Here is a 16524-nt window from a genome sequence, read left to right as displayed (position 1 = left end):
CAGCCAGTTTACTCATTCTACCTTATCTAAAAGTACCAGTGTATCCATTTCTACCGTCCATATATGGCTATCTATTCATTACAAAGACTAAACTAGTTAGAACACATCTGCTTTCCAAGGACATGTCTCTTATTTTTGTTGAACATAGTAATTCTTGGTAAGTTTCCACAGAAAACTGCTTTGTTTTGATGAACACAGTAGTCCTTGGTAAGCTTCCACAGAACAGTCAGGGCAAGCAGGATTATTAAGCAATATTCAGAAATCATTATAAGTTGCTATAAGTACATAAGTTGCAAAGTAGGTGATCATTTCCTTGTATCACTGGGATCCCTCTGCAGCAAGTGGGTGGGCAGGAGGGCCTGCAGGAAACCCTCCTGCACTGCACCTGAGGGTGCAAGGAGGGTTAACACACCTAGGGTCTGGGGCCTCATCCTGGGAGGTGCTCATCTTTGCCACCCCTCTGATGTGAGGGGGACCAGCACCCCTCTGGACAGGGCCTCCTCACCTCCGAGGACACTGCCAGATCCTCAGGGCTCTCCCTCATGTCCTTTGCACACAGAAAGATGTAAAGCTCCCTCCAACTGGGACCCCAAGCTGCTGTTTACCCTGAACCAGAGCAGCTATGCCTTGAATGATTTGGTGCAGCTGAGCTGTGCTGGGGAGTATGTGCCATCAGTCCCCCAGATCAGATGCATTTCCACTGGGACCCAGACCCTGTGGAATGGGACTGCCACCTGCAGGGTAAGCACAGCCCCACATCACCCTGACCCCAGGGTTCTGAGCTGGCACCAGACAGGATGACAGGCCAGGAATGGGAGACCTGGATGCCTTGGCTTTTCCTCCTGTCCTGGCAGTGCCAGGGCACCTTTTGTCTCAGCATCTTGCTGCAGGCAGCTGCAGGATGTCTATGCTCCTGGGGAGGGGTTCAAAGGCAGGAACCCTTCCTGGCCAGCATCTTCTGCCTACTTGTGGATAGCTACAGCTGTGAATCTGGGAGGAGGAGTAGTCAGAGGGCTTCAGCTTGAGGCTTTGGCACTTTGCCCTGCTTGATAGTCCCACATTTTCCTGGGAAGCTTCTCTGGGGCTTGGGTGAGCTCCAGTGGGGGAGGCTGGCTCTGCTGCACTGCTCACCTGGTGTCCTGGGTTTGGCTAGGGTAGGGTTAATTTTCACAAGAAGCTGGAAGGGGGCACAGCCAGGACAGGTGACCCGAAGTAGTCAAGGGGATATTAGACACCATGCTGACGTCATGTTCAGTATATAACTAGAGGAGCTGGCCAGGAGTGGTGGGGTGATTGCAGCTCAGAAAGGGGCTGAGCATGTGGTACTGGGTGGTGAGCAATTGCATTGTGCATCACTTGCTTTATATATTCGTTTTACTAGTATTGTTGTTATTATCGGGGTTTTTTTTTTTCCTTCTCTTCTTGTGTTGTTCTATTAAACTGTCCTATCTCAACCCATGAGGTTTTACTTTTTTTTTTCTTCCAATTCTCCTCTCCATCCCACCAAGGGGGAGAGGTGAGCGAGTGGCCGCCTGGTGCTTTGTTGCTGGCTGGGCCTAAACCATGACACCTGGGCATGAGGAGGACCAAGAGAATGGGGTCTCAAGCACCCCATGGGTGGGTGGAACCCAGGGAAGGCTTCAGAGTCCTGGAGACAGGGGTGATGATAAGCCATGTGCCCTGAACATTGCCTGGGCACACAGCCAAAGTGGTGGGAGTAGAGGGACCCCTGTGTGTGTGTGAGTTGTTAGAGCCATGGGGAAGAGAAAGCACTACAGTTTTGGGAGCAGAGGCAGATGTGGGGATGAGCCCCAAGGCTCTGGCCAACACTGGGCTGCCAGGTGGGGTGGGACGGATGAACTGTGGCTAGGTTTTTCTTTTGAATCAGGGGTCTGTGGGAGAGCAGAAAGCTGGCCCTTGTCGGTCTTGACTGCTTCTTCCTGGTTGGGGTTCACAGTGGGCAAACAGGTCAGGGTGACCTGTTGCCACAGCTGTATGAGACCAGCTCATTTGAATCATAGAATCATTTAGGTTGGAAAAGACCCTTAAGATCATCAAGTCCAACCATTAACCTAACACTGCCAAGTCCACCACTAAACCATGTCCCTAAGCACCATGTCTACACCTCTTTTAAATAATACCTCCAGGGATGGTGACTCAACCACTTCCCTGGGTATCCTGTTCCAATGCTTGACAACCCTTTTGGTGAAGAAATTTTTCATAATATCCAATCTAAACCTCCCCTGGCACAACTTGAGGCCATTTCCTCTCATCCTATCACTTGTTACCTGGGAGAAGAGACCAACACCCACCTCGCTACAACCTCCTTTCAGGTAGCTGTAGAGATCAATAAGGTCTCCCCTCAGCCGCCTTTTCTCCAGACTAAACAACCCCAGTTCCCTCAGCCGCTACTCATAAGACTTGCTCTCTAAACCCTTCACCAGCTTCATTGCTCTTCTTTGGACACGCTCCAGCACCTCAATATCTTTCCCGTAGTGAGGGGCCCAAAACTGTATTCAAGTTGTAGGTATTCAAGTATTCAAGGTGCAGCCCCAGCAGTGCCAATTGTAGGGGGACAATCACTTCCCTAGTCCTGCTGGCCACATTATTTCTGATACAAGCCAGGATGCTGTCATGTCCCACTCAGACGAGGCAGACAAGTGACTTAGATTTGCAAATCCCCAATGGAGTGGACAATGGTGAGACAAGTCTCAAAGTCCACACAAAGACATTTATTAATTTCCCACAATGTACTACCTGGATACACGATCACTGGCTAAGTATATAATGAGTTATGGCAAGCGATATAGTATGACTTGCGTTACTTAACGGTAGTGAGGGAAAAGGAGAAAAAGAAAAGAAGAGAAATAGAAAGAGAGAATAGAGAAATAGAGATCACCAGTCTGGGTTCCTGCATTGGTCCCATTCGAGTTCGTCAGGGATGCATCCGTCTTCTTCCTTTCTTTCTATATTGCACTCCTTCCTCCCCCCCTCAATTTATACACACTTTCCTTGGGTCATCCCCTATGTCGACCCACATACCTAAGTATCCCATGTATGGGGAAGGGTAAGGTGCTTCATGGGATGATGTAATTAGCATGATCTTGTTCATCTTCATTAGCATATTCAGGGGTGTGTCACGGCCCACTCGGTGGACTCGTGATGGTTTGTTTGCTACGATCTCGAAAGTGCAAAATTAAGGTGATCAACACCAAAGGGGATAGCAGTAATCAAACAGTGAAACTTTATTGTGTTGCCTGTGAAGCGGCACATGATAGTTAGAGATGGGTGAGAGAAAGGAGAAAAGTAAAGTTAAGTTTAGAGAGAGGAGGGAGAGAGGCTATAGCTACCACCGCTGATCTCACGACGTCCTAACGGTCCCGGGTCCAGCTGATGCTGCATCGTCGATCGTCGTGGTCCTTGGTGGGGAAGCTTCCAATTTTCGTTGTCCAGAAGTCATCTTTTATGCTCAGTAACACCTTGCTCCACCTCTGCCTCAGGGGTCTCCGCCCTTCTCAGAATTCAATTATCATATCTCCGCCCTTCTCGAGTGAGGCCATCGTGCGTGCGCAGGGGGGAGTGTCCGAGGTGTGGTCAGTCTTGGAGGCGGGTAACCTTCAACCAGGAGGTGTGTTTTGGTATTATAATGAAGCAAAGTTCGTCTAAGGTTCATGATTTCTTCATCGATGTTATGGCAACAGTTGCAATCCATCTTTTTGACAATGGCTATGCAATTATCTCTAACAGCTCCGGCTAGGCCCAGGTACCGAACAATAGCACAGCACTCTTTGTACTACATGACTCAGGCACCAAAGAACAGCACTGCACTGCCTGCACCACACGGGTCAGTACTCAGGAGAACAGCACAGCACTGGCTGTGCCACACAGTTCTGCATTCAGGAGCCTTTGCACCACATTCCACTCCAGGGATTGGCAACTGCGCTCCAAACAGGCCGTTGGTGGGTTCCTCACTGTCCATGTCCCTGATGACAATGTTGAGACAATGCTGATCTTCTGACCGACTCTCACAGGGTGTCAACTTTAATATGCATTTCGTGGATAATGAAGCAAAGGTCATTCACCAGACAGACGGCCCTTGAAACTTTACAACATGCACCAGAGCAGAACCATCTTGCCTTCACAGAGTATCACGACCCAGACTGGGAGCTCAGAGAGTCGTAACAGTTCTGTGATCCACTTGGGTTAAATTAAGGTGAAACAACACCAAATAACTAATTAAAATGTTTTACCTGCGGTAGAAAACAATGTAAACATAGAAAAGGATAATAAGCAATGTGGTCTCTTATAAATCTATAAGAAAGAAAAGAAAGAAAAGAAAAGAAAAAGAAAGGAGAGAAAGAGAGTCAAAGAAATCCATAGCACCACCCAAGGATCCAGTGTTGTCACAGGTCCGGTAATCTTGGGTGGTGGGTGCACACAAAGAAAAGTTTTCTATCACCTTTTAAGTTCATCTTATCAGCTGATTAGCTGTTGTGGTTTGAACTCAGCCAGTAGCAAATCGCCATGTGGCCAGTTGTTTACTTCCCCCCACTCCCTGGTGAAATAGGGGAGGGAAAAAAGAAGAAATCTGTAAGTTGAATAAAAAAAATTAGTAATACTAACAAAAGCAACAGTAACAATAGTAGTCCAAAACAGGTAAAATGCAGCAGTGGCTCACCGAGTGGCAACCGGTACAGAGCCCATCCCCAGCAGCAATCCAACTGCACCAGAAAATCCGGCCATGACAACACAGAAACTCAAAAACAAAACGCGCATGAGAGAGCACGCGTGGGCCTATATGCTGAACATGGCGTCACATGACATGGAATGGTCCAATGATTGATTGGGACCCAGGCCTTCACCTATGCTCCCTCTCAGCCCACGGAAAGTTAACTCTATCCTGGCCGAAACCAGGACAGTCTCCACCCCTTATTCCATACCATTGACGTCATGCTCAGGTTCCAAATACATTCTAAGGAATCACCACCCCTTTTTTTTTTTTTTTTTCAGTTTTCACAGATATCATTCCCTCAGTCTATGGGTGATCCTTCCAAAATGTCTACTGAGTTCATTTAGTCCATAAATTTGGGTTCCATCTGTCATGACAATCTTTTAAGTCTGGAGGAATGAAGTGGAGCTAGTTCAGTTGGTGGAGCAGAAGGCTTTGGATGAGGCAGGAGGATGTTGTTATGAACTAATTGCAATAATACGGTTATCTGACAGTTCGATTCATTGGCTATTTTCACGTAAAACCAAATCTCCTTGAGGCACGCGTTGGACTTCTCGGTCCTCCTGCATTACCCACCAGGTGCACCCAGGTCCTTGAGCAAAAGTAATCCCACGCATGGGTTTAATTTTACCCGATGCAGGAATAACCCAGATGGTCTTCCCCGCCATATTTTTGATGCACATTGCGGGGGCTTTATCCCCATCTACAGTCTATAAGAGGTTTGATTGAGCAGGGCCAGCTTGGTTGGCAAATCCCTGGTATTGACTAACCAGGTGGCTTTTGCTAAATGCACGTCCCAGTGTTTGAAAGTTCCACCACCCATTGCTCTCAGTGTAGTTTTCAACAACCCATTGTATTGCTCAATTTTCCCAGAGGCTGGTGCATGGTAGGGAATGTGATATATCCACTCAATGCCATGTTCTTTGGCCCAAGTGTCTATGAGGTTGTTTCGGAAATGTGTCCCATTATCTGACTCAATCCTTTCTGGCGTGCCATGCCGCCATAAGACTTTCTTCTCAAGGCCTAAAATGATGTTCTGGGCAGTGGCATGGGGCACGGCATAAGTTTCCAACCAACCCGTGGCTGCTTCCACAATTGTAAGCACATAGTGTTTGCCATGCCGAGTTTGTGGGAGCGTGATATAATCATTCTGCCAGGCCTCCCCATATTTATATTGTAACCATCGTCCTCCATACCAAATGGGCTTTAACTGTTTAGCTTCCTTGATCACAGCACATGTTTCACATTCATGGATTACCTGTGTGTCCTGGTTTAACCAGGATAGGGTTAAGTTTTCCCCAGCAGTGGGGGGAAGCTCTAGCCGCGTTATTCATATACCATGCTGATGTCACGTCTCGGGGGGCCAGAGCGCAGGAAGAATCGGTGACTGCGTGGGGTTGGCGCGGCCGGGATTTCTCTCACTGCTGTATTGGTAGATATCTTGCTCTGTTCATTGTTATTACTGTTACTGTTATTGTTGTTGTTTGTTGTGTTGCTGTTGCACTGTTGTATTAAACCTGTCCCTATCTCAGCCTCGGGGCTTTGTATTTCACTCCCTTTGTGGGGGAGGGGCAGCGGCCACGTGGTCTCAGACCCCGGCAGGGATTAAACCACCACACTGTGCAATAGCATCCATGGTCAAGTCAACCCATTGGTCACGAGCCCATCTATATGGTGCATCTCTTCCCTGATGGCCTGAGGAGTCGTGGGCCCACCGAGCCATAAATTGTTCACCCTTATGTTGCCAGTCCAGATCTACTTGAGCCACCTTAATCTTGGCAGCCTGATCCGCCTGTTGGTTGTTCTGATGTTCTTCAGTTGCCCGGCTCTTGGGTACATGAGCATCTACATGGCGTACTTTCACAACCAGATTCTCTACCCGAGCAGCAATATCTTGCCATAATTCAGCAGCCCAGATGGGTTTGCCTTTGTGCTGCCAGTTGCTCCATTTCCACTGCTGTAACCACCCCCACAGAGCATCTGCCACCATCCATGAGTCAGTATAGAGGTAGAGCACTGGCCACCTTTCTCGCTCAGCGATATTCAAGGCCAGCTGGATGGCTTTCACCTCTGCAAACTGACTCGATTCACCTTCTCCTTCAGCAGCTTCAGCAACCAGTCGTGTGGGGCTCCATACAGCTGCTTTCCACCTTCCATGTTTCCCCACAATGCGACAGGACACGTCAGTAAACAGGGCACATCGCTTCTCGTTATCCGGTAGTTTATTATATGGTGGGGCCTCTTCAGCACGTGTTACCTCTTCCTCTGGTGCCATTCCAAAATCTTTGCCTTCTGGCCAATTTGTAATCACTTTCAGAATTCCTGAGCAGCTGGGGCTCCGTATTCGAGCCCGTTGTGTGGTTAATGCGACCCATTTACTCCATATGACATCAGTTGCATGGTGTGTAGAGGGGACACTCCCTTTGAACATCCAGCCCAGCACCGGCAGTCGGGGTGCCAGGAGGAGCTGTGCTTCAGTCCCAATCACCTCTGAAGCAGCTCGAACCCCTTCATATGCTGCCAATATCTCTTTTTTGGTTGAAGTACAGCGCGCCTCGGATCCTCCGTGTCCCTGACTCCAAAACCCCAGGGGTCAACCCCGAGTCTCCCCTGGTGCTCTCTGCCAGAGACTCCAGGTAGGGCCATTCTCCCTGGCTGCAGTGTAGAGCACATTTTTAACATCTTGTCCTGTACGAACTGGCCCAAGAGCTACTGCATGAACTATTTCCTGTTTAATTTGTTCAAAAGCTATTTGTTGCTCCGGGCCCCATATAAAATCATTCTTTTTACGGGTCACTTGATAGAGAGGGTTTACAATCTGACTGTAATTTGGAATGTGCAGTCTCCAGAAACCCACAACACCCAAGAAAGCTTGTGTTTCCTTTCTGTTAGTTGGTGGGGACATAGCTGTTATTTTAATAATCACCTCCATTGGAATCTGATGACGTCCATCTTGCCATTTTACTCCTAAAAACTGGATCTCTTGTGCAGGTCCCTTGACCTTGCCACTCTTTATGGCAAACCCGGCTCTCAGAAGGATTTGGATTATTTCCTCCCCTTTCTCAACTTCTTCTGCTGTATTACCCCATATAATGATGTCATCAATGTACTGTAGGTGTTCCGGGGCTTCCTCCTGTTCCAGTGCAGTCTGGATCAGTCCATGGCAAATGGTGGGGCTGTGTTTCCACCCCTGGGGCAGTCGATTCCAGGTGTATTGGACACCCCTCCAGGTAAAAGCAAACTGTGGCCTGCATTCTGCTGCCAGAGGGATGGAGAAAAATGCATTGGCAATATGAATCGTGGCGTACCACTTGGCTGCCTTCGACTCTAGCTCATACTGAAGTTCTAGCATGTCTGGCCCGGCAGCACTCAGCGGTGGCGTGACTTCATTCAGGCCACAATAGTCTACTGTCAGTCTCCACTCTCCATTAGACTTTCGCTCTGACCATATGGGGTTGTGGTGGTTTGACCTTGGCTAAATGCCAGGTACCCACCAAGTCGCTCTATCACTTCCCCCCCTTTCCCCCTTTTTTCTCAATAGGGCAAAGAAGGGAAAGAAAATAAGATAGGAAAACAAAACAACCCTTGAGGGTAAAACAACAGCAGCTTTAATATAAGCAAAGCGAAGCAAAGGTCCGCGCGCGGAAACAAAAAAAAGAAAACAGATTTATTCTCTACTTCCCATTAACAGGCGATGTCGGGCCTTCTCAGGAAGCAGGGCTCCAATACGCGTAGTGGTTGCCTCGGAGGACCAAGGGTGACCCCACCCCCTTCCTCCTTTCTCCCAGCTTTATGCTGAACAGACGTCAGATGGTCTGGAATATCCCTTTGGTCAGTTCGGGTCAGCTGTCCTGGTTGTGTCCCCTCCCAAGATCTTGCCCACCCCATCCCACTGTGGGGGGGAAATGTCGGAAAGAGCCTTGGTGCTGTGTAAGCACTACTCAGCAGTAGCCACAACACCAGTGTGCTATCAACACCCTGCCAGCTCCCAACATAAAACACAGCACCATGAGGGCTGCTACAGGGGAAAACTAATTCTGGCTCAGCCAGACCCGATACAGTCTCCACCCCTTATTCCATACCATTTACGTCATGCCCAGGTCCCACATAACACTCATTTATTCATTCCGTAAGCTTTCTTCACTCCTCCAGATGTTCAGTGACTTGGCTCCCATCTGTCAAGATGGATGTTCAGGACAGAGCAGTATGTTTGACTGTTGGACTCCAGCACCGGCTAGGTTTGCCCCATCATCGCACGTATCTGGTTCACTCTTCGTCGTTCCTACTTCCTCCATCACTTCCTGCAACATACAACTCAGCCCACAGATTATTTCCCCCCCAAGGTTAAATGTCCTTGAGGCACACACTGAGTAGCCCCATCCTCCCGCATTACCCACCAAGTACATCCAGGTCCCTGAGCAAAAACAATCCCACGAGTGGGCTTGCCTTTTCCCAAGGGAGGAGCAATCCATACTGCCTTCCCCAGCCATTTCCCTGTGTGTACTACAGGGACCTTATCTCCTCCCACAGTATGAAGGGGTTTTGTTTGGGCAGGACCAGGACGGTTAACAGATCCTCTGGTGTTAATTAGCCAAGTGGCTTCTGCTAAATTTATATCCCAGTGTTTCCATCCCCCATTGTCCAATGCTCTCAACATAGTCTTCAACAGTCCATTGCATCTTTCAATCTTTCCAGACGCTTGTGGGTAATAAGGGATGTGATACACCCACTCAATGCCATGTTTCTTTGCCCAGGAGTTTATGAGATTATTTCAAAAATGGGTCCCGTTGTCTGATTCGATTCTTTCAGGAGTACCATGTCGCCATAAAATTTGCCTTTCAAGACCTAAGATGGTATTTCGGGCAGTGGCATGATTTACAGGGTACGTCTCAAGCCAACCAGTAATTGCTTCCACCATGGTGAGTATGTAGCGCTTACCTTGGCGTGTTCGTGGCAATGGTCCAATATAGTCAATTTGCCAGGCCTCACCCTATCGAAAACTCAGCCATCGCCCTCTGTTCCAGGGAGACTTTACTCGTGTGGCTCGCTTGATTGCAGCACATGTTTCACATTCATGAGTGACCTGTGAGATGGCCTCCATGGTCAGGTCCACCCCTCGATCACGAGCCCATCTGTATGTTGCATCTCTCCCGAGATGCCCGGATGTTTCATGGGCCCATCGAGCTACAAATAGCTCACCCTTGCGCTCCCAGTCCAGGTCCAGCTGAACTACTTCAATTTTAGCAGCCTTGTCTACTTGCTCATTGTTTTGATGTTCTTCGGTGGCACAGCTTTTGGGCACGTGGGCATCTACATGACGTACCTTTAGAGCCACGTTTTCCACTCGGGCAGCGATGTCCTGCCACAGTGCAGCAGCCCAGATGGGTTTACTTCTGTGCTGCCAATTGGTCTTCTTCCACTCCTGTAGCCACCCCCACAGGGCGTTAGCCACCATCCAGGAGTCAGTGTAGAGATACAGTACTGGCCACTTTTCTCGTTCAGCAATCTTTAGGGCTAGTTGGATCGCTTTTACTTCTGCAAACTGACTTGACTCGCCCTCTCCTTCAGTGGCCTCAACGACTTGTCTTGTGGGTCTCCACACAGCAGCTTTCCACTTTCGATGGTTTCCTACCACACGACAGGATCCATCAGTAAACAGAGCATACCGCCTTTCATCTTCTGGTAACTCGTTATATGGTGGTGCTTCTTGGGCACGAGCCACCTCCTCAGGCAGTGCTCCAAAATCTCTACCTTCTGGCCAGTCCATGATCTCTTCCAGGATTCCTGGACGGTTGGGTTTTCCCAGTCGAGCTCGTTGCGTGATTAACGCTACCCATTTACTCCAGGTAGCACTGGTTGCATGGTGCGTAGAAGGGATGTTTCCTTTGAACATCCAATGTAGTACAGGCAATCGCGGTGCCAAGAGGAGCTGTGCTTCTGTACCAACAACTTCGGAAGTGGCTCGAATCCCCTCATATGCTGCCAGTATCTCCTTTTCAGTTGGAGTGTAGTGGGCTTCTGATCCTCGATATCCCCGGCTCCAAAATCCTAATGGTCGACCCCGAGTTTCACGTGGTATCTTCTGCCAGAGGCTCCATGTGAGGCCATGCTCCCCAGTTGATGTGTAAAGTACATTTTGTACATCTGGTCCTGTCCGAACAGGCCCAAGAGCTACCGCCCGAGCTATCTCCTGTTTGATGTGCTCAAAGGCTTGTTGTTGCTCAAGACCCCACTCAAAATGGTTCTTCTTTTGGGTTACTTGATAGAGAGGGCTCACCAGCTGACTGTAACCTGGAATGTGCATCCTCCAAAATCCCACAATTCCTAAGAAAGCTTGTGTTTCCTTCTTGTTGGTCGGTGGAGACATAGCTGCTATCTTGTTGACAACCTCCATAGGCACATGGCGGCGTCCATCTTGCCATTTTATTCCCAAGAACTGAATCTCCTGTGCTGGTCCCTTGACCTTGCTTTACTTTATGGCAAACCCAGCTCTCAGAAGAATCTCAATTACTTTTTGTCCTTTCTTGAACACTTCTTCTGCCTCGTTGCCCCACACAATGATGTCATCGATGTACTGTAGATGTTCAGGGGCATCACCCTTTTCCAGTGCAGTTTGAATTAGTCCATGACAAATAGTGGGGCTGTGCTTCCACCCCTGGGGTAGTCGATTCCAGGTATATCGGACACCCCTCCACGTGAAAGCAAACTGTGGCCTGCACTCTTCTGCCAAAGGAATTGAAAAGAATGCATTGGCGATGTCGATTGTGGCGTACCACTTGGCTGCCTTTGACTCCAGTTCATACTGGAGCTCTAACATATCTGGTACAGCAGCACTCAGTGGTGGCGTCACTTCGTTCAGGCCACGATAGTCTACTGTCAACCTCCACCCTCCGTCAGACTTTCGCACTGGCCATATTGGGCTATTAAAAGGCGAATGTGTCTTACTGATGACACTTTGGGTCTCCAGTTGACGGATCAGTTCTTGGATGGGAGCCAGAGAGTCTCGGTTCGTGCGATACTGCCGTCGGTGCACGGTCCTCGTAGCAATTGGCACCTGTTGTTCTTCAACTCGCAACAGTCCTACAACAAAAGGATCTCCTGAGAGGCCAGGCAGATTAGACAACTGTTTGACCTTCTCTGTGTTCACACTGGCCACACCAAAAGCCCATCGGTATCCTTTTGGGTCTTTGAAATACCCCCTCTTGAGGTAGTCAATGCCCAAGATACAAGGGGCTTCTGGGCCAGTTACAATGGGATGTTTTTCCCACTTGTCCCTGGTCAAGCTAACCTCGGCCTCCAGTACTGACAGTTCTTGACATCCGCCTGTCACTCCTGAGATCCAGATAGATTCTGCCCCTCTATAGCTTGATGGCATTAATGTACACTGTGCCCCGGTGTTGATTAAAGCCTGGTACTTCTGTGGATTTGATGTGCCAGGCCATCGAATCCACACTGTCCAATACACCCGATCATCCCTTTCCTCCTCCTGGCTGGAGGCAGGGGCCCTCTATTCCTGTTCTTGGTCAGAGTATTCACTGTCTGACCCTTGCCGTGCCAGGCCGGAGATTCCTTCATCAGGGCCAAGGGAGGTGATCTCAGTCTTCCTGTATCTGGGAGATCGCTGATTACTTTCTTGCGGTTTCACGCCAGCTACATTAACAACCTTCTTGGATGTTGTCTTCTTGGCAGGGGTCTTTCCTCGCAATTCATGTACACGAGCTTCCAATTTGAAGGTGGGTTGACCATCCCACTTCCTCATGTCCTCCCCCTGGTCACGCAGGAAGAACCAAAGTTCGCCACGTGTCATGCGCCTAGGTTTCCCTTTCCCTCTGACTGGGGTGGAAGAGAACCGATTTCTTGGGGTGCTCCTGACATCTAAGGCACTCGCCCGTAGAGATGAGGAGGTTCCAAGACTCTCTTCAAAGTTCTGAAGCCAGGAAGAGACTGCCTCCACAGTTGGTGTACGTCTTAGTCCTTCTCCCATATCCATTTCTGGATAGTACATCGCAGCCAAGCCCGCAGAATACGAGGATGGTGCACCTTTAATCACCTTCCTCCACATGGCCCGTGTGCACAGGACATCCTCTGGATTTTTAGGGGCTTCATCATTATCTGGATCACTATAGATGACTTCCAGCACTGCTAATTCTCTCAGGTACTGGACACCTTCATCCGCAGTAGCCCACTTCCCTGGGGAGTTGTCCGTAATATCTTCCTTGAAAGGATATCATGCTCTAACGCTTGAAAGGAGCCGTCTCCACAGACTGCAAATTCCTGTTTCTTTTCCAATTCCCCTTTCAATTCCTCGATCTCTAGCAAGGGAACCCAGCTGTTGGGCTTCCTTACCTTCCAGCTGCTAAGCATCAGCCCCATTATCCCAGCATCGAAGCAGCCAGGCAGCAATCCGCTCACCCGGCTGGCGGCTATAGTCTTTCCGCAGATCTCGCAGTTCTGATGACGTCAGGGACCGGGTAGTTTCTGCCTCCTGTTTGAGTTCGGTTATTCCCTCTTCTGACCCCTTTGCTGAAGGACCCGCTTCTTCCTCCTCTTTTTCGTCCCTTATTAATCGAGGGTATGGACCTGTTGTTCTCCTTGTCCACTGTTTCTTTTTTACTACTGGGGCAATCTCTGCTGTTGTTGTTTTTGTTTGAGTTCCCACCTCCACCACAGTCCTTTGAGAGCACTGAACTGCAGCTCGATAAGCATAGGCCAGGCCCCAGTACAGCGCTAGGAGTTGCTGATTTTCACTGGGATAGGCAAGGCACCCTTCTATCAGGTGTTGTGTCAATTTTGCGGGGTTGCTTGCCTGTTCAGGGGTAAGATCCCAGGCTACAGGAGGTGATAACCATCCTAGGAATCTGCCCAAATCCTTCCACTCCCCCTGCCACCCAGGGACAGGCCGCCTCAGGGCACATTTTGGTATTCTCTCACCCAAAATTTGCTTTCTCTTACACCAAAAACCTAACGAGCTCCACACAGCCCACAATAGGCGAATAGCATTAATGAACAGTATCAAAGAGCTAACATAAGGATTAATAAGTACTTCGGGAGCCTGCAGAATAAAACCACTCATGATGTTCCCAATTTCTTCCAGCATGTTCCCGAGCTTAGCAAAATAAAGATAAGCAGCGCAATAAACAAACCCGTGACCAGCACAAGAGCTTGTCGCTTACTAACTGCTATAGCTATAGCACAATTAATATAAAACTGCCGTTGTCCCACCCCACGTTGGGCGCCAAAATAGACTGTGGTGGTTTGACCTTGGCTAAATGCCAGGTACCCACCAAGTCGCTCTATCACTTCCCCCCCTTTCCCCTTTTTTTCTCAATAGGGCAAAGAAGGGAAAGAATATAAGATAGGAAAACAAAACAACCCTTGTGGGTAAAACAACAGCAGTTTTAATATAAGCAAAGCAAAAGCAAAGGTCCGCGCGCGGAAGCAAAAAAAAGAAAACAGATTTATTCTCTACTTCCCATGAACAGGCGATGTCGGGCCTTCTCAGGAAGCAGGGCTCCAATACGCGTAGTGGTTGCCTCGGAGGACCAAGGGTGACCCCACCCCCTTCCTCCTTTCTCCCAGCTTTATACTGAGCAGACATCATATGGTATGGAATATCCCTTTGGTCAGTTCGGGTCAGCTGTCCTGGTTGTGTCCCCTCCCAAGATCTTGCCCACCCCGTCCCACTGTGGGGGGGGAAATGTCAGAAAGAGCCTTGGTGTTGTGTAAGCACTACTCAGCAGTAGCCACAACACCAGTGTGCTATCAACACCCTGCCAGCTCCCAACATAAAACACAGCACCATTGTTGCAGTTAGCTCTGCCTCTTTGAACCTGCCTCTCCACGTGTCAGTGGCGCTCAGGTCGCAGACTAATGCTGCAGGAGGTTAAGACCTTCACGGGGACATCAGTACAAACACCAATATGATGGATACAAAATGTCCGTTTATTAAACTGTGTATCTTACCTATATACGTTCACCAAGTACCTCCTTCGTGGGTGTGCCCTTAACATTACAAGCCTATCCATCACCTTACCTCGTAACAAGGGAGGGCTACAGCTATTCCTTCCGTACATCGCGAGATCTTCTGAACGCCACTCCCTACACACCATGAGGGCTGCTACAGGGGAAAACCAATTCTGGCTCAGCCAGACCCGATACAGGGGCTGTTAAAGGGGGAGCGTGTCTTGGTGATGACTCCTTGGCTCTCTAGCTGACGAATCAGTTTATGGATAGGGATTACAGAGTCTCGATTGGTACAATATTGCTGTTGGTGCACTGTTTTAGTGGCAATTGGCACCCGTTGTTCTTCAACCCTCAGCAATCCCACAACAGAAGGGTCCTCTGAGAGACCAGGTAACACAGACAGCTGTTTAATTCCTTCTGTTTTCAAGGCAGCTATACCAAAAGCCCACCAATACCCTTTTGGGTCCTTGAAATACCCTCTCCTGAGATAATCTATGCCAAGAATACATGGAGCGTCTGGGCCAGGCACAATGGGGTGTTTTTCCCACTCTTCTCCACTTAGGCTCACCTCGGCCTCCAATACAGTCAACTGTTGAGACCCTGTGGTGGTTTAACCTTGGCTAAATGCCCGGTACCCACCAAGTCGCTCTATCACTTCCTCCCCCTTCCCTTTTTATTCTCAACAGGGCAAAGAGGGGAAAGAAAATAAGATAGGAAAAAAACCAACCCTTGTGGGTAAAACAAAAGCAGTTTTAATATAAGCAAAGCGAAGCAAAGGTCCGCGCGCGGAAGCAAAAAAAAAGCAAACAGATTTATTCTCTACTTCCCATGAACAGGCGATGTCGGGCCTTCTCAGGAAGCAGGGCTCCCATACGCGTAGTGGTTGCCTCGGAGGACCAAGGGTGACCCCACCCCCTTCCTCCTTTCTCCCAGCTTTATACTGAGCAGACGTCAGATGGTCTGGAATATCCCTTTGGTCAGTTCGGGTCAGCTGTCCTGGTTGTGTCTCCTCCCAAGATCTTGCCCACCCCGTCCCACTGTGCGGGGGGGGGAAATGTCGGAAAGAGCCTTGGTGCTGTGTAAGCACCACTCAGCAGTAGCCACAACACCAGTGTGCTATCAACACCCTGCCAGCTCCCAACATAAAACACAGCACCATGAGGGCTGCTACAGGGGAAAACCAATTCTGGCTCAGCCAGACCCAGTACAGACCCCTCCTGTCACTCCTGAAATACAAATGGGTTTTGCCCCTTTAAAATTTTACGACATTATGGTGCATTGAGCACCAGTGTCCACTAAAGCCTTATACTGCTAATGCACTGGCATATGATGATGGTATGCTCCGTACAAACTTCCTCCCCATGGGCCGGGTGCATTGGACTTCATCTGGATCTGTGGGTAGCTGTAAACCATCTCCCGCACAGCTAGCTCCCTCAAGTATTGAATGCCTCTCTCCATAGTGGTCCACTTACTTGGACGGCATACAAAATCTTCCTTGAAGGTATACCTTGAGAGGAGTTGCCTCCAGAGACTGAGATTTTGTGTCTTCTTTCCAATGGCTTTGTCAATGCCCCCTTCCTTAGACAGGGATCCCAGCTGCCTGGCATCACTACCCCTAATTCCACGCTCCAGGCCCCGTTATCCCAGCATCGGAGCAGCCAGGTAACGAGTTGCTCACCTGGATGGCAGCTGAAATCTTTTCGCATGTCTCGCAACCCGCTCAGGGATAAGGATCGGGTGACTATCACTGGCTCTGCCTCCTCCTCCTGTTCTCGTGATGGGCCTGGTTCATCATCACCCTGTACACTGGGAGGGGATTTTCTTGTGTATTT

General features: G+C 49.2%; 1 protein-coding gene across 2 annotated transcripts in view; it reads left to right on the top strand.

Moving 5' to 3' along the window:
* LOC141917656 (AP-4 complex accessory subunit RUSC2-like) overlaps window positions 1–16524 on the top strand; it is an 82987-nt gene that overhangs the window by 64266 nt on the left and 2197 nt on the right. The window contains exon 12 of one of the 2 annotated variants that reach the window (XM_074811021.1): window positions 9539–9565. The exons of the other annotated variant lie outside the window; for it this stretch is intronic. Coding sequence (XP_074667122.1) covers window positions 9539–9557 — 19 coding nt within the window. The 3' untranslated portion in view covers window positions 9558–9565. Of the gene's footprint in view, window positions 1–9538; window positions 9566–16524 lie in introns of those variants that run through there. 2 annotated transcript variants of the gene reach the window in all.

The sequence above is a fragment of the Strix aluco genome, chromosome W (genome assembly GCF_031877795.1).
Source record: "Strix aluco isolate bStrAlu1 chromosome W, bStrAlu1.hap1, whole genome shotgun sequence".
In the NCBI taxonomy this organism is placed as follows: domain Eukaryota; kingdom Metazoa; phylum Chordata; class Aves; order Strigiformes; family Strigidae; genus Strix; species Strix aluco.
This window is presented reverse-complemented; position numbering and strand designations above follow the sequence as displayed.